Source organism: Apostichopus japonicus, chromosome 8 (genome assembly GCF_037975245.1).
Source record: "Apostichopus japonicus isolate 1M-3 chromosome 8, ASM3797524v1, whole genome shotgun sequence".
Taxonomy (NCBI): domain Eukaryota; kingdom Metazoa; phylum Echinodermata; class Holothuroidea; order Aspidochirotida; family Stichopodidae; genus Apostichopus; species Apostichopus japonicus.
The window spans coordinates 9,192,933-9,213,091 of record NC_092568.1 but is presented as its reverse complement, the minus strand read 5'-3'; the positions used below and the strand labels follow the sequence as shown (position 1 = coordinate 9,213,091).

Below are 20,159 nucleotides of genomic sequence, written 5' to 3'. Positions count from 1 at the left end.
TGGGAATAGAAGTCCCCGGGTCTAACTGAGGTACTAACTGAACTGTCCAGCCCTAAGATTAGTGACCATTATTGGATCCAATGTTTTGTTGAGATACTAGCCAGAAGCTACTGTACTATGGATATTGTATATTTGCTTGGGAGAACTTTTCCAGTTAATACTTTAAACATGATTTGGTTTATATGCAACCAAATTATGTGAGCATTAGTGCCTGTCCCTTCATTAGTGCCTGTCCCTTGCCTGTCCCTTCAGAATGTGAGCATAATGTGGCATTAGATTTATCATTTTTAATTGTTTTCACTTTTTTAAAATTATTTAGGAAGATTTTTGCACCACGCAACCCAAAACAACAAGTGCATAGTTAATGGCTATAAATTTGTGCCTAAAATATTAGCAACTTATGGTCACAGAACCAATGAAACCACTGATGTACATATCAGCTGGGCAGAAGAACTTTTCACATTACTGCCCTTGATGTTGTTGTGTTTACTAATTCATGCTCAGCCTACAACTTGCCTGTCCCTTCCAGGATACTTTTGATTCCTAACAGCTACAGACCTGTTAAGTTTTTGCCAACCTCCATTTGAGCCATGTTTTGCATTGTATTTGTCTGAATAACGTCATCCCTCATATTCTTTCTGTTTTGTTTGCAGTGTTATCGACGGAAGAACAAGGAACAGAAAATGTAGAGAAAACAGAAGGTAAGTCGTCTTCCAATTCAAGCAGTTGCTTGTATTGTGTTGAGGGCCCAACCAAGTCAATGTTTTTGTAATGCACTTTTTGAATAATTTATTACTTTATTCTACCCCAAGCAAGGTGCAGTTTCAGTAGCCCTGATTAGCCTTCCAAGTTTGATGTGAATAACTAAAAAACCCTTTAATACATGTACTGTATGCCAGATAGGGCAAGTTCACAGGCATTAAAGTGCATCAGCTATGGAAGTACTGTATGCTTTGGGGTACAATGTGGCTCTGATGATATCTTCAAAGATCAACACATCGGTTATTGTACAATCTGTCGTAAATATTACAAAAATATATCATCAAAAATATATATAAAAATATACTATAAATATTACAAAAGCAAAGTTTATCGCTCTGACACGTAGATCGGCACAAGTCGTAAGTTTGCAGAGAAAACCCAAAGTGGTTTACATTTTTATAGATGACCCAATGCTGTAGTAACAATCACATGAATATGAATGACTCAGTGTTCATTAATCTGTACATCGCTGTAGCGTGTCATTTTGTGTTTGTGAAATAATGGATAGCAGGACATGGTAAATCATTCAACATTGTTCATGTCTTGTTTGTGGTATGAAAATCATCAATGGTGTAGTTCCTTAGAAACTGTAGTTTTTGAGAAGAAAAAGTACTGCAGCTGTAAATAAACATGTTTTATTCAAGAGATTTTAAAAGTTTTTCATTTTGACACGAATATGAATAAAACCATAATGCTCTATATAGCCTTAGAAAAATGTTAATTGAGATCAATTTCATGGCTTTGTCTCACATTTGAAATACCACAGCCTGAAGTTTATGCCCGACATCAAAACGACTTCTGGTGGAGTGTAAAATCCTTCAAAGTTTGAAGGAAAAACATATATATTTTGCCCATTGAATGTTTTCAGTTTTTCAAGTTACGTCATAAAATACAAGAGACTCTGTTCTTGAAATCATGTTTAAGCCATGAAACTTTGAGTAAGAATAGAATTGTGCTGATTTATATATATATTCTTAGAATACTACTGTGGTATCATTAAACTGTAATAGCAAACTATTGGCATTGTCTCTTACTCATACAGGTCAATTAATCTATGAAGAAGCTGAACCTTTGCTAAATGCTACTCTAGATGATGATGTTAAGAGGTAAGTTCTGATGAAAACTAAGACTCCCTGTATTAATTTATCCCCTCCCCCCCCCAAGGTTTGGTACCTCACTCCCTTTAATATACACAGCTTTCAGCAACGCTATCCCTTCCCAGCCCCTGTCTGTCAGCCCACCTACTGTACTTGCTGTTCACTACAAACTTCCTTTCTGTTCCTTCGAGTGTTTATACCCTTCAGAAGTCTTGGTTAACACAACTTGTACTCGTTTCTGTAAACAAAGTATTAGGACTTCTTTTCTTTTCTTTATCGTCCACGGCAGATAGTATTGACAAATTAAACTGAAAACTTATTGCTATGCTAAAATGCTAACTCTGAATTATTCCATGTATCATTTACGGTCATCTGACACCCTCAAAGGACTGTCCGTTATTGAAAAAGTTTATCAAACTTGTGTTTATCCCACCCCGCCCCCCTTCTTAGAATGTCTTGGAAAACCTGGGGGTCAGATTATTGACTCTCTCTCTCTTTTTCTGCTATCAGGGGTTATCAAAGACTTTTAGATGCTGCCTACGTCAATCATACCAAATCTATGGAACTTGTTGCATATGCATATCTTCATGGCGATCATCTTCCAATCAATATTTCCGGTGCTATAGATATGTTCAGCAGACTAAGCGATGCCGGTACTCCGAGCGGACAGACTGTAAGTCGACAAGATTTGATAACAGTGATATTAAGAAATGTACAGTTTAAAGTAGGTCGTCGGACGGAAACGACATGGCACTTGTGGTCAGAAATGAGTCCTATCTCTTTTTGTAGACATGTGCAGTAAGGAATACAGTTTGCTTCATTTTATTTTTCTGCTTTAACCCATAGTTAAGAAGTGCATGACATTACAGTGTTTTTTTATTCCTGGTTCACCAAACTGTCAAAAGTGAAAAAGCATTTGAAAAAGTTGCAATGTGTCAACCAGGAAAAACTAGTATTATAAAAATGTGGAAATTTTTGTATGCTGGAGACTAAAACTTAAAGAAAATTCCATATTGCGACGATCCAGAATTTAAGCTGTTTGACACTTTTGCTATTGGCTTTAGCTGAATAAAGTAACACTGGTACATTCTGTTGATGCCTGTGAATGAGGAAGGGAGGGAGGGAGGGGGAAGGGGATACTCAATACTTTATAAAATATGACTTTTTGTTAAAGAAATATCACATTCACAAATTAGTGTAATCATAGAAGACAATTTAAGCACAGAATGAGTCAACTGTTTGGTTAAAACGACCACGTCCTGGAGTATTAACGCACAGGAAAGAAAACAAACCATTCCCGGAACTAGATATAAGTGTAATGAAAACAAAACTTTTTTTAAATCTTCTAATAACTTTTCTTGTTTTTATTGTGATTTAAACTCTCTAAACTCTCTAATTTACTGTGTCGTGGTGTAAAAGATGCCCCAGAGGTTAGCATTTGTTTGTGTAATATTAAGGGTACAGTTTACATTTGTTTTCTTTCCTTTTTTGTTGCTTTTGGTTTAAATTTGTGGCAAAGCTGTCACAATATATTAAATACACATACTGTAGTTGATAGGCAAACCTGGTGAGGGATTTCATACAGAATTGTACATACTGTAGTACAAGAAGTAAAGATTTTGGCTTTAGTTGAAGAAAGTAACACTCATACATTCTGTTGAAGCCTGTCAATGGGGGAGGGGGGTGGGTGGAGTGAGGGAGTGAGGGAGGGAGGGAGGGAGGGAGGGAGGGAGGGAGGGAGGGAGGGAGGGAGGGAGGGAGGGAGGGAGGGAGGGAGGGAGGGAGGGAGGGAGGGAGGGAGGGAGGGAGGGAGGGAGGGAGGGAGGGAGGGAGGGAGGGAGGGAGGGAGGGAGGGAGGGAGGGAGGGAGGGAGGGAGGGAGGGAGGGAGGGGGGAGGGAGGGGGGAGGGAGGGAGGGAGGGTCAAGGAAGTCTGGTGAGAGATATATGTGGGCTGAGAGGTTATCATGTAGAGTTTGTGGGAGGGTCAAGGAAATCTGGTGAGGGATATATGTGGGCTGAGAGGTTATCATGTAGAGTTTGTGGGAGGGTCAAGGAAGTCTGGTGAGGGATATACGTGGGCTGAGAGGTTATCATGTAGAGTTTGTGGGAGGGTCAAACAAGTCTGGTGAGGGATATATGTGGGCTGAGAGGTTATCATGTAGAGTTTGTGGGAGGGTCAAGGAAGTCTGGTGAGGGATATATGTAGGTTGAGAGGTTATCATGTAGAGTTTGTAACTCTTCGCTCCCATTGCTTGTAGGTCAGAAAGTCAACTTTAATTTTAGTTAAATGACACTGAATAACACATTTTCAGTTAGTCACAACTGATATCTTCTAAAGAGGAGTATAAAGATCATTATTTATCAAAAGAGAATCATATTCCATCTTTAAAGCAGTCTGGTTTTTTTTAAATTTCTAAAATGACCTAACCATGGATACCCTCAACCAGATTCACCCAAATGATTATGACCAGTTTGGAATTAATGTTATGAATTATTTCTTTTCATTGAGAAATGGATCACAGAAATTTAAAAATCAAGATTTTAGAGATTTTTCATCATCTGTTATAGTGAAATCAATGCAACAACCTAAATTTTAGAATGTACATTTGTGTGTTGACAATGTTTTGACAAGGTAGGAAGCATTTTGTTAATGCAACCCATTGCTAGATAAAATATAGTAAAAAATATAGTTGCTGTCTTTTGGGAAAATAATTAATTTTTTTCTTTGTTTGAAAATATTTCAACGTAAAAGTATGAGGTTAAAAAACTATATAACACAGAGGTTGTGAAACAAAACACATTAACGAAACTCCCAGCTGCTGTACAACATGAATACTGACTAAACGTCACCGTAAGCGAGCCGATCATGTCGTCCAATACCTGTGGCGTTCACATTCATGTTTCTTCTCTCAGGGTCTCGGTTTCCTTCATGCAACTGGAATCGGTAGAAATTCCAGTCAGTCTCGGGCATTGGTCTACTACACGTTTGCCGCTCTCGGGGGAGACCACTTTGCCCTGATGATACTGGTAAGAATGAAATCTGAAAAAAAAGGTCACATTTATGCATTTTATCTTTACGTTTTGGATTTGTCAATATCTCTCTCACAGGGAATATATGCGAAGTAGGATTTATAACATGTTAACAGAGAGATGAATCTGGTGTCTGAGTGTGCAACGGTTGATGATTATAAGCGTTACTTAAAATCAGTTTGTCCTGCCGTTGAAACTTTAAATGTGCTAATTTGGATTCCTTTGCATATTAGTCAAGTTGTATGAAGCCTTATATGTACAGAGTGCTCTTTCCCTTGTTTAGTGTTCCCTTGTATGGTGTGTAAAGAATATCTTCACTGATTAAATAATAGTGGTTTAGGTTTGTAACTGGTGATAATGGGTCTTGCATTCTTGGGTTGTGTGGAATGAATAAAAGAAGAAAAATGGACCATGGTATTAAATTTCTACATACCAATATGTAATACTCACGTCTTTGGTAAATTGGAGGTTTTGTCAATCTTTGATATACACAGAGGATGTAGACTAGGGTTTTTGATTCTTGCACAAATTTATTCCCCATGTGCCCCCAGAATCACCAATGTATTTCTCTGATATGATGATGAGCATCAGGTGTGAAATGCAAAGGCGCGTAAACTTTAGTTGAGTCATACAAAAGTACATCTAATTAACACCAAAGGTATTGGTGAGGATCTTGTTTGTCACACAAAATTTACATTTTCCCCATGTGCACCCAGACATCTCCAAAGTGTTCTTTTTATAGGTTGATTATAAGAATCAGGTGTGATATGCATGTCTGGAGTTCAGCCGAGTGAAACACAGAATGGTTTATGCATTAATGTTGTCTGTCCCTGCAAAATGTTGCACTGAATGTATCAGCGCGGGTCGTGTTTCTGACACGAAGGTACCCTTCTGATGTGCATTTGGAATCCCCAAATTTGTAATTATGTGATACCTCGATCAGCACAAGGTGTGATTAAATGGTACTGACTTGATCACTAAATGCAAGCTCTGAATTAAACATGTTGTATTAATTAATATGGCCGACGCCTTCAGCTCTGTCGGCTGGGCTTCCACTGACTGTACAGTAACAGTGTAGGAATAAATTGTGTGATTTAGCCCTGTTAGTGACTAGCAATGAAGTGTTTCAACTTATTTAATATGTATTTGGGTATAGTGCTGAATATTGTTGGTGATTTGAGTTTTGATAGATTATGATACGTTAACCCATAAAGCAGAATTGTGATCCAGCATGCATTAATTCATTACTGCATTAATGCATTCATTCTTTACACTTAATACAGGATGTTGTGCAGAGCCCTACTGCATATTGTACATACCTTGTAGCTCTGTGTAGCCTCTTTTGTTTGGCAATTATGCATGAAACTAAACCTAAATAAGGAGTGGGGAAGATGTCTAACAAACTCCAAAAGATAATTGTATGAAGGTTAGAGACCTTGAAATTCTACCAGGACCTTCTTTAGAGGACGGATCACCCAGTTGGGACAATTCTTTGTATACTGTACTGTCATGTCCCGCCTCTGAGCACTCGTAGTGTCCGTATGAGCAGTATTAATATCATGTTTATATAAGATCAGAGTTAGGAACTGTTTGTAATGTCAATACGAGTGCATTGAAGCATGATATGGGAGTACAGTTTAGAGAGGTATTAGCAGAAGGAAAATTATCCCAACTGGCTAGGGCAGACAGAAACGAAAACACAGCATTATATAAATAACGATTTAACCTGGTTTTTTTTTCTCTGGTTTTGTTTTGGAATCAAAATGTCAGGCTCAAAATAACAAAGGTTGAAATCTACTTCAACCCTAAAAATAATTGCCCATTTTACTGTGAGATACAACCACACCAAGAGGATTTTGAAGATGTGGCGGTGGTCATAATAATTACTGTATATATTAACAAAGTTTGCTCAGATGTCCAATCTAAATATATTTATATCTGTAAGTTTGTATACACTTCTGTAATTTTATTGCTAGAATTTGTTCTGTTTCTGTAGGGATACCGCTACTGGGCAGGCATCGGAGTAGCTCAGAGCTGCGAAACCGCACTGACACACTACAAGAAAGTTGCTGGCAGTGGTAACTATATCATTTACTAATCACTCCTCACCTACCTGCTGTCGTAGCATTAAAATAGAATTTTTATTTCTGCGATGTCTGAAAGGCTTTAGGTTCTTAAAAAGGAGGAAAAGTTGACTCAAGTTTTCTTCTTATTGCCCTCTGCCTTGCTGAAAACATCTGCATTTTTCAGATGAAATAAATGCAGAGTTCCAAAACACAAAATAAAAAGAGTCTTTTCAGTTGGGAATTTTGAGTCCTATTTCTTTTGGCATTTTACTAGCATTATGAAATTTCAAGGTACCATGTCAGTGGTGAATATGGAGAGAGTTATTTTAGCCCTGGCCATGAAAACCAGGAAATCAGATGCTGTGCAGAGAAAAGCACTAGACTTAATGTTCGGAGAACGGAGAAATAACAAAATAAACAAATGAGTACTAAATGATAGCAAGAATAACACCCCATTCCCACACACACACGATTGTAATTTTGTAGCTTGAGTGGTTTCCTTTGGAACTTTTAAGGATATTGTGAAATTTTCATACTGTTATCTTAACCTTTTTTGCAAGCATTTTGTGCTATTCAAACACAAGATTTAAATATATATATATACATATAGATGTATATATATATACCTATAGATAAATATATGTATATATATATATATTGTTTGATCTCTAGAGTAAGGCAAAATATGTCACCAAAAACAGAACTAGTATTGTTCGATACAGGTGTCAAACGCCTACAGTGAAATTACGACCTTCCTTAACGGTTTCGAACCTCTGGACATACAATCAGCGTCCATGGCCTAGTTGGTTAGGGTGTCTGCTTACAAAGTGGGCGGCCCGGGTTCGAATCCCGGTGGAGGCTGGAAGTTTTTTCACTGTTCTGGATTTTCCTTCTCATTTCGTTTTCATTTATATATATATATATATATATATATATATATATATATCTTTATACATATATATATATTGTGCAGTATGTATTCATCTTGTTTTCTGTACGGTCTTCCTTCGGTCTTCCTTCAGTTGCCAGCGAGGTTAATCCGTCTGGAGGTGGGATCATCCATCGGGTGAGATTATTCGACGAGGAGGAGAATCAGGGTAATAACGCTGGACAGCTCGACGATGATCTTTTACAGTATTATCAGTTCTTGGCGGATAAAGGAGATGTGCAGGCACAGGTAGACTGGAATATAAAATCAAACCGTAACATTCTCTCGCATCAATGCGCCTGAAAATAGGCTTATGCCGTTAGTTTGCTGCCTTTGATACCACAACAGATCATTAAACATCTTCAGAAAGCCTGTGAAATTTTCAGTACGAACATTCATTTTTAGCCGGAATTTTTTCCTCATACACTTGCATAGCATTGTTGTACCTAATCTACATTGCATACAAGCATCAGGGCTGAGTTATTATAGTCAATAAGAAAGTGAGGGTGATTACAAGCGTACTTTAGTAGACATTGGACGCTGGGTAGAAAGTATATAGTTTTACAAAGAGGTCCATGCAAGTAAATGACAGTAGGTGTTGTAGAGAATCTTGTGGGAAATTGAATGTGGTATTGAAAATGTAAACAGCTGCCTTACTCTTGAATGGTTACAGATCAACATGCTGCTGTGATATAGATTTACCTTTGGCTAACCCACATAGGACAGAACTTTAATAATGATACATGTTACAGCAAGCCTGTTTCCTTCTATTCAAGTTTCCTTCTACTCTAAACCCTTATAAGCCAAGTTTTGTTCAAAAGTATCATGAAGCTTTCCTTTGGTAAAACACATTTGTATGTTGCTCCTTCCTTCAGCTATGCCCACAATACTGTGTGAAGAATTTTTTTTGCATTTTAGACATGGTAAACCATGTTGGAATGGTATCTTCTATAGTAACATGACCTGAAAGTATGGACTATTGATAGTGAACTGCTGCTGTTAATTTCTTGTACATCTTTATGGTCCTTAGGTTGGTCTTGGACAATTAAATTACCAAGGAGGAAGAGGCATAGAACAGAACCATCAAGTGAGTCTTTCAGCTGTTTATATTGTTAATTATTAAATTTTTGGGGGGTCGTGAGAAGGGGGGTTTACCTTATGGATGAATGAAGTTTGATGGGCACTCCTTGTTAAACTCCCAGCAGTAACTCTATTGTTTTGTTTTGTTATGTGCTGTTCCACTTCTGTACCTTTCCTTGTAGTCCACCTTATGCCCTCAGCCCCTTTTCATTGCTGTTGACACTTAATCATATTGTATTCTATAATTTCAGTTAAAATTCATGACATTTACAATTTATTGTTTGGTGCTACTTAGATGGATTTTCAAAGGTTATAAATGGATATTTTGGAGCTGTTATATATAGATATGCATATTGTCAAGAATTTTGCCTTATATTTATATGTTTAAGATATTCTCTGATGTCACTATACACTGATCTACATATATCTGAAGTATGTTGAATTACTCAGCTATATTTGACAAATAATGCTCAGAGATGATCATTGCTAAAGTTGACGTGAAGTATCACTTCCCACGAACCGTGGAAAGAGAACCCGCATCTGTGACCGACGGCTAACCATTAAACATCCATTGTTTACCATTTACAGAGAGCGTTTGAGTATTTCACTCAGGCAGCAGAGACAGGGGATGCTACAGCACAAGCCTTCCTCGGAAAGGTATGTGCGGTCAGAAATATAAATATAAGGTCGTTGGCCGTATTAACAAATTAATTCATACACAAAAGAATTTTGACCATTTTAAAACAAATGACACTTGAGTCTAGGTTATGTTTCAAATATCAATTTCAGTTTATGAGAAATTGCCCTTGAAGTAGGTGTCAGAGGTCATTTAACCAAGGTCTCTGGATTCTGTCCAGTTTAGTACAGGGCCAGCCTTTAGGTGGGATCCTCTTAGAACAATGCAGAAATCAGATGTAGATCATCAATGGTTAGACATATGACAATACATTACAAATATGAGAAACATAAAGGGTGTTTGATAGTGTCTGTTATTGTACTATTGTGTATATGAAGTTGAAAGTCTTTGCAAACAATGAACTGACATTAACAGCTAGTCATAGACCGAGGAGCTGACATCACCACCACCACGACCATCACCATCATCACCACCATCATCACCATCACCACCATCATCACCATCACCATTACCATCATCATCATCATCTTCATTGAGTTGGCCGATTAACAGACAATGCAAACATCTATAAAAAAATTAAATATGAAGATTTTGCAAACCAGAATATAAGTAAGCCATTCAATGTAAATCAGCAAATTGTGAGGATGGTCATTATATATTGATTCATACATCAAGATAAATCTTTGGAGCTCTCGCAAGGTTATCAGGAATACGATTGTAAAGAGGGTATTTTTTTTATCCGTTTTCAGATGTACGCCGAGGGAAACGAATGGGTGAAGCAAGATAACAATACAGCATTCAAATACTTCAATAAGGCCGCTGACCAGCATAACCCCATCGGACAGAGTGGGCTGGGGATGCTCTACCTTCATGGAAGAGGAATCGAAAAGGTACGGTGGCTGCTCCAGAATCAGACATTTACAGTACAGTCCATTAGATCGAATAAGTCAATTATCAGTTCAAACAGTGACGGAAAAAATGTACAGAACATTCTGTATTTCAGATTTGCTAATGTGAAATGGTATCTGAGTGAGGTTAAAAAATCCAGAAGTCACCAATCATTTTTTCTTTTCTGAAAAATGATCTAGTATGATATATGTCATTGTTTGATCAACAGAAGTCTGTCCTTGAGTAAGACTCGGTAGGCATTGCAAACTTGCAAAACTTAATAAATGCTCACTGGTGCCTTAGGTCATAAGTTCTCAATCGTTGTTAATCCATGGAAAATGGAAAGAAATGTTTAGTTAGGGACAAACATGATGAGGGACATTAATGACCTAAAGCCCATCATGATTGGGGCTGAAATACAAAAGGGAACTCGCAGGTGTTTCCCTGACTTTTTCGACAGCATATATATTTGTCTGTAATTTTTATGTTGACATACTTGTTTGATGTTTACCGAGCCCACATGTTTTGATGGACCCCTTTGCCCTCATAGATCCCAAAAGTGTTTCACAACCTCTAGGGGACTGTGGACCCCAGTGTGAGATAGACTTTAAGGGATGCCAGTGGATATTATATTGAATTCATTAATTCCTTCCCATGTGAGTTGTTCTGAGGTACTACAAGGGTGACATTCGACTTGGAATGATATTCAGCTGTTAAGTCGAAAAGGGGGGGAAAAGCTATTGGACTTGACTATCTAAATGTCCCATTGACTGGATTATTTAATGAAATTGAAGTTTTAATCAAAAGCCAAAACAAGTTTGCCTCTTGCAAATCAATTTAGGACCAGAAAACATCATGTTTATTGAATGTTTCTAATGACTTGAGCTGTGTTATGTGAATTATTTAATTAATCTCTTCTTCTTCCAGGATTTAACTAAAGCCTTCCAGCTTTTCCAGGCAGCAGCTGACCAAGGCTGGGTGGACGGTCAACTTCAGCTGGGTACCATGTACTATAGTACGTCTTTGCTTTTATATATATATAAATTCTGATCTCTGAAAGCAGGAAACTAGATTTGCATCAGCATTAAAAACCAAACTGTTTAAAATATGCAAATGTACAAACGGCAGGTTCAAACATAACATTTCAATTTGTGTTTTATTGACAGAAAATGGTTAAAAGTAAGTGAAAAACTGAAGAGAGTTCTGGCATGTCATTAAAGTCTGTGGGATCGACAGACAATATTTAAAAAAGCTGACATGAGATTCAAATGAAATGTCAACTAGGTGGATTTGCACTTTATACAGTTTGAATTTCCTTTTGAAGTCCATTGATATCATGAATCTTGTCAGAGTGAGAGTTATAAGATTTTTAATTTTTAAGTTTGTGTTTGTGTTTTTTTTATGCACAGTATCGAAATGAGCTTCGACACCCTTTTCTCAACAGTTGCAAAATAATAATTTTGCTTTATAAACTTTAAATGTGTAAAGATTAATAAGTCGCACAAATGAATGTATATATATACCCGTTAAACCAATAGGCGGTCTTGGTGTGCGGAGGGATTACAAGATGGCGGTGAAGTATTTTAACCTGGCGTCACAATCTGGTCACATTCTCGGCTTCTACAACCTCGCTCAGATGCATGCCACCGGAACAGGTGTGATGAGATCCTGCCACACGGCCACAGAGGTGTGATATAAATCAGCACGACTTAAGACATTTAACCCGGCAATTTTTCAATCATGTTTGCATTTTAACTCTAACTCTACCTAGTACAGTATATATATCTAACTTCTGAAATATGTTTTATCGCTACTTGAACACTTAAAGTTTACACATTTTGATGAAAGTTTGATGAAACTCCGGACAATTTGTGTAGAAATATAATTCACCAATATTGGCCCTGATGTGGTATGTGTTAAAGGCACAATCTATTTTAATGAGTGGAATCCAACTGAAAGTCGTGGTGGTCAGCCTGGATGGAGTAAGGGAGACTGTTGTATGTTGTTGTGCAAAATTTGAAAATGCAACAGGAAAGTGTTAGAATGAAATAATTGAGGGATGTTTCTTCATTCTTTATATTGGACACACACACACTAAAATATTTATTTAAAAAAAACAGCATTTGAGCTATGGTAAGTCACCTAACACAAAAAAAAAAAGTATGGACCATTCACAGTGTGGCCCTTGTTTTGGCCCTAATACCGAAAAATATGATTACATTGATCCAAGAGATTTCTTGATCCCTTCTAGATTTTTCAAGAGGTTAAAGTTAATGAACTGATAATTGAAGGATGAAGTTAAATGTTAAAAATTTGTACTTAAATAGACACCATGTGGAATAGAATTTAGTCCTATACAAAATACATATTTTCAAACTATTGACACCTTCTCTATGATTTGGAATGAAACTTGATTAGTCAAGCTAATGGACTTTCTTGGTATTGACCAGAGTTACCACAAGATGGATTCATGATTAACCTTAAGGTCGATACTGTTAGAGTGGTTTTACCAAAACTCCCAGCAATTTCAAACTTTTTTTTCACCTACTTTCTTGCCTCAACATGACATTCTTTATATTCTTCTTGCAGCTTTTCAAGAATGTTGCAGAGAGAGGCACGTGGTCCATGATGTTGATGAATGCCCACAGCGCTTATAAGATGGGTGACATCCAGTCTGCGTTGATGCAGTACACATTTGCAGCAGAGCTGGGCTACGAGGTAGCCCAGAGTAATGTGGCGTTTATCCTTGATCAAGGTAACGCATTGCTTCTCCTTAATTGAAAGCTTTATGTAAACCCGGGCTACACTATCTATTCACAATGTAACTATGTATCAAAGTTGGGGGGTATTTGATTAAAAACAGAAAATGAGTTAGGAAACTAAAGATGAGGTAAGACATCTTCTCTCCTTTCATTAATTAATGTTTTTGTATTTCAAAAAAGTACAACTGTTAAAAATCATTGTGATTAGTAATAGAGTAACAACAAGTTATAAAGACTTTTGATACTCCTCCTCCCCCCCCCACCCCCACCTCTGGATGACAGTCGCACAATTCAAAGCAATTTTCAATGATTAAGACGAAAGCGGAACCATGTTTCACCACAGCTGAATTCATCAAACAGTATTAATGCCAGTGAATTCAGTATTAATGCCAGTCAATTCAGCAGTAATGCCAGTAAATTCATTATTAATTCCAGTCAATCTAGCAGTAATGCCAGTGAATTCAATATTAATGCCAGTCAATTTCATTATTAATGCCAGTCAATTCAGTATTAATGCCAGTCAATTCATTATTAATGCCAGTCAATTCAGTATTAATGCCAGTCAATTCTTTATTAATGCCAGTAAATTCAGTATTTATGCCAGTCAATTCATTATTAATGCCAGTCAATTCATTATTAATGCCAGTCAATTCATTATTAATGCCAGTCAATTCAGTATTAATGCCAGTCAATTCAGTATTAATGCCAGTCAATTCAGTATTAATGCCAGTCAATTCAGTATTTATGCCAGTGAATTCCTCAGAAGTGACACTGGCTTTAGCTGTTTCTTGTTTTACAAATTTCTTCTTCATTCCCTCATACAGGAGAGTCGTCTATGTTCGGCCTCAATGAAACCTACCAACGTGCCTTACTACATTGGCAGAGGGCAGCAGCCCAAGGTTGGTCATAATTTTCTTTTGGGGGGTTTACAGTTAAACAATATATGACATGCAAACCTAAGCAAGTACCGACTGAAGAAAAAAATCAATAAAAAATCTGTGCTTTTGTTTGAAGTAAATAGACTTTTATTAACAACAAATATTAAAGTTAAGTGACATCCATGTGGGATTTAGTTTGTAATGACATGATAATGTGGAAACATATTTCTTTTAAATTTAAGGGAGCTGAAGTTGGGAATTATTTTTGTAGTGACATGATGATATGGAAACACAATTTATTTCAATTTTAAGTGAGATCCATTTGGGATTTAGTTTGTAGCCACATGATGATGTGGAACGTATTTGTTCCAATTCAAAAAGTTCTATAGTATTGCTTTAATTGATAAAAACTAAATGTGCCGATTTCAGTGTTTTTCAAGCTAAATTACATCCGCCGGTCCACTCCTCATATTTGTTTTTTCTTTTTAGGTTACACCAATGCCAGAGTCAAGTTGGGCGACTATCATTACTACGGCTACGGCACTTCCGTTGATTACGAGACGGCTGCCCTCCATTACCGACTGGCATTTGAACAACAGCACAGTGCGCAGGCTATGTTTAATCTGGGCTACATGCATGAAAGAGGATTAGGCATGAAAAAGGTAAGGCCTAGTTTCCTGAAGTTTAATATTTATCTTCTTTTTTTTACTTAATTTTTCAGCTGAAATATCCAGAATGATTAATCACGTCACTAGTTTACAGAACCTAAAATCATCAGTCAATTTAAATTTGTAAATATCTCATACAGCTCTAAAATTGTTCTCTTTCTGTCAGAATGTTTTTCTTCTTCTGTTTTTGTTCTCTTTCGGATCGGTTAATATTCTCTAGCTTGATTAATGTCTTAGCCGATGTAATCCCTCTCCAATACGAAGAAGACGAAGAAGAAATGTCTGTTTCCTCCCTCTCTCCCTTCCTTCCTCCTACCTTCAAGAAAAAGAAGAGCGTGATATCTTGTATTACAAACAATAATTTATCATTTTTGCATAATGCATTACACCGAAGGCTTAAGATTTAAATATTTTGGGATCGACTTTAATGCAATAACAAGCCAAAGTAGAGCTTTCGTATTGCCTTCCACAAATCACATGAACATTTCTAGTTCCACTCTAGGATGTTTGTCGCTTAAAAAAAAAAAGGTCTTTGCCTGCCATAGGGCAACTTGTTAATAAGGAGATTTGTACCACAGATACACGATATTTAGCTCTTCTTTGTTTGTGTCGTGACTTGCACTATTTTTTTTTTTCTGTTTCTGTCTTCCCTGTGCAGATGTTAAAAAGATATTGTTACGAAATTGCAAAATGACTCAATGTCATCCGTTACTATATTTTTAATTAATTCGTCAGTCATACGGCTGTTTTGCAACTAATCACGAGCTGGATTCGCACACAGATGTATGTGGTGTCCATGTTTGAATATTCATTGGAGAGTAATACTTTCTTCATTCATGGAGGGGGAAGGGGGGTGGGGGACTGAGGGGGTAGTAAGAAAAGTCAAGTAAACCAGTGCGACTGTTCAGCTTCCAAACGGGGCCCGAGAGAATTTGCTTCATAAATATCTCGGGCATAGGTGGGTGGTGGAGGGAAGAAAAGGTGAGCCTTAGCCTTGCATTTATTTTACAAAGACCGTATCTGATGCAGGTGATCGTTTTCTTTTCTCATAAGCTGAATTTGCATCATTGGGTCTAAGGAATGTCATTGGTGATTCAAAGTGTTTATTTTCGTATTATCTTAAACTGACAATTTATCAATTTCTTAATAATAAGGATTCGTATTCATTATTTTGGTTGACTGTTTAGCTTGCTCAAGATTCAAAGTTTTTTAAAGAGTTTGTTATTTGACAGATTTTCTTTTAGGTAACCTTTTTTTTTCCTTCTTAGTTTTGAGCTGCCCATAGAACTAAATTATGGTATTGTGCATCCATTTGCGGGTGGGTCCATTCAGTGTAATATTGTGAGTGAAGTTAACAGCCAAACAGACAGACACTTAAACTGAGTCCCGTTGGATGATATACACCTTAAAATCTATCTATTATAAAAAGCAATTTAAACAGAATTTGGCATGAAAAGTAGCTATAAAACAGGAGCAGCAGAAAATGTTCTGTTTTAGTACAAAGATAACATTTCTCTGTGACAGTGTCCCTCTTTGCCCTTTCTTTGCCCCCCCCCCTCTCTGCCCTCTCTCTGTCCTCTCTTTGCCCTTGTCAGTACTGCCACGATTTGGTTTCCCTTCCGGAGCTAAAAATGTCAGATTATTCCATGTCTATTTTTAACAAGTTTCCACTGTGTCTATCTTTATTTCAATCTTCTTCTTTTTTTTCTTCTTTTTTTTGTGCAGTTTTTTTTGGGTTTATCTTGTAAAGCACTGAAGTGGTTTAGAATTTCAAGGAACTTAATGCCCCATCTTAGCAAAGGTGAAAGTTGACAAGTTAAAAAAAAACTGTTTTAGTTTTGAAAATGTGGGAAAGGAAAGTAAGGAGGGTTCATGTTTTCATCAAGATATAATAGAGAGAAGAATTGAAAATCCTGGTTATTTGTTTGAATAGGTTCTCTCCTTCAAGCCTTTATAATTAAACTGTATTTGAACTGTTTACTAAATTTGATATTGTCAACTAAACATACTTTCTGAGAAGCAAAAAATATGTTAGCTGGGTAGTTAGATCTGTGTAATAAAATGTTGTGTAATCTTAAGTGAATCTTTTATACATGATTGTAATGTTGATGAGGCAGTAACACACAACAACACATTCTTTGGAATTTGAATTATTGATTTTAGGGTTCAAGTCTTCCCCATGTCTGAACACTAGAGTGTATCACAAATACAACAGATAGGAATGAAGTACAATTTGAAGTGCATTTGGATAGATCTTGTTCTTATGATATCGATACCACATGTTATGGCATGGTACCACATGGTATAACACGGTATCTCATGGTGTGAAACAGTACCACATGGTGTGGCATAGTACCACATGGTGTGACACGGTACCACATGGTGTGACACGGTACCACATGGTGTGACATGGTACCACGTGGTGTGACATGGTACCACCTGGTTTGGCATGGTACCATGTGGTGTGGCATGGTATGATGTGATATGACATGGTTCCACATGGTGTGGCATGGTATGATTTGATATAACATGGTACCATATAGTGTGGCATGGTTTGATGTGATAGAACATGGTACCACATGGTATGATGTGATATGACATGGTACCACATCGTGTGGCATGGTATGGTGTTGTATCATCAGTGTATAGGACTCTGCCTTGAGTAAAGTGTTTATAGTGCTACCTGTTCTGTATAATATTGGCAATGATCACTGATGACTCAAGATTTGTCTTCCTTTGTCCTTGATGATTATCAAACCAACAAAAGAAAACTGACCGGAAAATTGCACATTTCAAACTTTTGCTTTTGAAAATAACTGATATTATTCAATTTGAATGTTCCTGACATAGATAGCAGTAGGCAGCTGTTGGTGCCAACAAGTGAGTATGGAAATAACATTGGAGCTGATAGCAAATTGTCTATTGCGCTGTTTCAAAACAGTCCTCTGCGAAAAAGAAATGTGAGTGAATAATACCATCAGGTATTGCCGTGTTACAAAATGATGAGATTGAAGCAACTTTTTGTAACTTAAGCTGTTATTTGTTGTTCATTAATCGGAATAGATTGCCAATGAACCATTGTGCCACAACCTTCTCCATCTTAATTGTTAAACCAATTATCAGTCGGAAGTCTACCTTAGTATTAGAAGAAAACAACAGCGTTTTCTGATTCAGTGGATAAATAAAATGGGTGACATTTGACTGGGTGAAAACTGAAAGTTGAGGCAATGGTTTCAAGATCCGGTCGACCAACAAAAATGCAAGAGCCAAATTCTCCATTTGTCCAGTCCAAACAAGATAGAGGGGATGTAACAGGTCCTGGGGTCAATAAAAAATATGAGGAAAAGAATAATGTGTTCTCATTTTCATTGAATATAATTTTCTAAACAGGAAAAAATGTAGACTTTTTTGGGGGGGAGGGGGAAGGACTTCAAAGAGTAGGATCTGGTGATGTGATCGATCCTGGCTTTTCGAAATGCTCCACATTCTGTTCTTTAATTGCATTGGTTCCCGAAATAAAGTGGAAGCCGTAGGCCATACTATCGTACATTCCATACTTTGACAATTGGGTTTGCTTGGTCTTGAAATTCTGTACCACCCACGTGGAATGATTGAAAGTAGGTTAGTGATGTGAGCCGTAAGATATATGTATGACAGGAGACATCACTATGAAATATTGAAGAGTTTAACCAAACCGTAGGTTTTCGGTACCGAATTTTGCCTCTTCTATTTATTTACGCATCCGTGTAAGAGTCAATAATTACTTTTTTTTTGGAGAATAGTGCAAGCCACCTTTTTTCAATTCACGTTATTTGCAATAATTGTTATTAAGCAACGCACAAATCTGTCCCTTTTCTCATCAAGCTTGAAATCGAAATCTATAAGATGGCAGTAAATCTCACGACTCTTGTTAAATGTTTTCACACCCTCGGGATGATGTACAGCGACTGTCACTGATAGACGCAGGCAAACACACACACAAACACACACACAAACACTGTACAAGAAATGATTAAGTCGTCATTACTTAACAAACATGGCATTTTTTAGCCCTCTGGGCCATGAATTGACTGGAGTTGACATTTTATTTACTCAAAGTTGTGATATATTGTCTAGCTGAGGACAGGTTTTGAAGGATATCTGAAAGACAGGAGAAGAAAAGCAATGGAATAGTATTAAAGACAAAAATATCGAAGAAAAAATTATGGCTTTAGTGGAATTGATCAGTTTGTCAAATCACTGCAATTTAAAGTGGCATGTTGCGGTTGATAACAATTCCTTTCTCTGATACTCTGTGATTGCTTTCTAGGAGTTTTTTTCCTCGAAGATTGTCATTCATGTAACTGTCTTGGAGTGAAAAACAAAAACCATCCGCTGAAATAATTGATCAAGTCTGACCAAGTAAAGACAAGTTGTAGGCCGATGAATTGTTCATCTCTTTTATAGTACACCAAGGAAGAACCATACACACACGCAGACTGACTGACAGACAGACAGATAAATAATTACTCAACACATTAGTTCAACGAAGAGAAGGTTAAATCATTTGAACTGAATGTAGTAGCTTGTATAAAGTTTGGTACAGATTAAATCTGGATTTGTTATTATTTGCAGACGTCTGATTGGTTTAGATGTACTATTATCATAATTAATTAGGCTTAATTTTAATTTAAGCGTAATTGTAATTAGGCTTAGTTGTGCATTTCACATGGATACACATATATCATTCACAAACAGGAACATTTTCTATGGATAATTCCTAGCCAGGGTGTTGATCATCTAGTTGTATATACAACAGGGATTCCAGATTTCCGGCTACAGCCGGAATTCCGGCATTTTCCCGATCTTGAAATATGGTTCCGGCTCCACAGAGTTGTTTCCGTCCCAGTTGAGAGTGAAGCCGAAGCTGGTTGGTCAATCTTGACTTACATATTATAAGTCAATGTGTGATGTTGATATGAAGGCTTTGTAGCTCCATATATATATATTGTATGAGCAATACAAAAATACGTTTTAAGAAGGACTGTAAATTGTAAGTGATAATAACAGTCGATCCTCTAGATTCCTCCCACATACGATTTGAGTAAAATTGAAGAGTTCAGTACTTAAATATCATACATGCTATAATTTTTTTTTAAATAATAAAAAAAACAAAACAAATTGGCTTTCCACTTGATGGAAGTGAATGTGATAGTTTGTGTTCTCAAGAAATCACAAACTGGTGTGCTACATCACTTTAAATACTGTATTTTGTAATTATTTTTTTGTTGATGGGAGAATTTTTCATGTTTGTTTGTTGTTTTGAACCACCCTAATGTAAGCTGTTTTTCTAATCAGTGGTATTGGGAAATGACCACTGACC

At 36.9% G+C, this 20,159-nt stretch overlaps 1 protein-coding gene across 2 annotated transcripts in view; it reads left to right on the top strand.

Annotated features, from left to right (window-relative positions):
- Positions 1-20,159, top strand: part of LOC139970457 (protein sel-1 homolog 1-like) — a 38,179-nt gene that overhangs the window by 5,352 nt on the left and 12,668 nt on the right. For both annotated transcript variants that reach the window (XM_071976186.1, XM_071976185.1), the window contains 14 exons: positions 654-701; positions 1,805-1,868; positions 2,370-2,532; positions 4,774-4,887; positions 6,887-6,968; positions 7,979-8,133; positions 8,915-8,971; positions 9,553-9,621; positions 10,351-10,491; positions 11,417-11,504; positions 12,028-12,176; positions 13,079-13,244; positions 14,076-14,150; positions 14,619-14,791. In XM_071976186.1, coding sequence (XP_071832287.1) covers positions 654-701; positions 1,805-1,868; positions 2,370-2,532; positions 4,774-4,887; positions 6,887-6,968; positions 7,979-8,133; positions 8,915-8,971; positions 9,553-9,621; positions 10,351-10,491; positions 11,417-11,504; positions 12,028-12,176; positions 13,079-13,244; positions 14,076-14,150; positions 14,619-14,791 — 1,544 coding nt within the window. The remainder of the gene's footprint in view (positions 1-653; positions 702-1,804; positions 1,869-2,369; positions 2,533-4,773; positions 4,888-6,886; positions 6,969-7,978; positions 8,134-8,914; positions 8,972-9,552; positions 9,622-10,350; positions 10,492-11,416; positions 11,505-12,027; positions 12,177-13,078; positions 13,245-14,075; positions 14,151-14,618; positions 14,792-20,159) is intronic.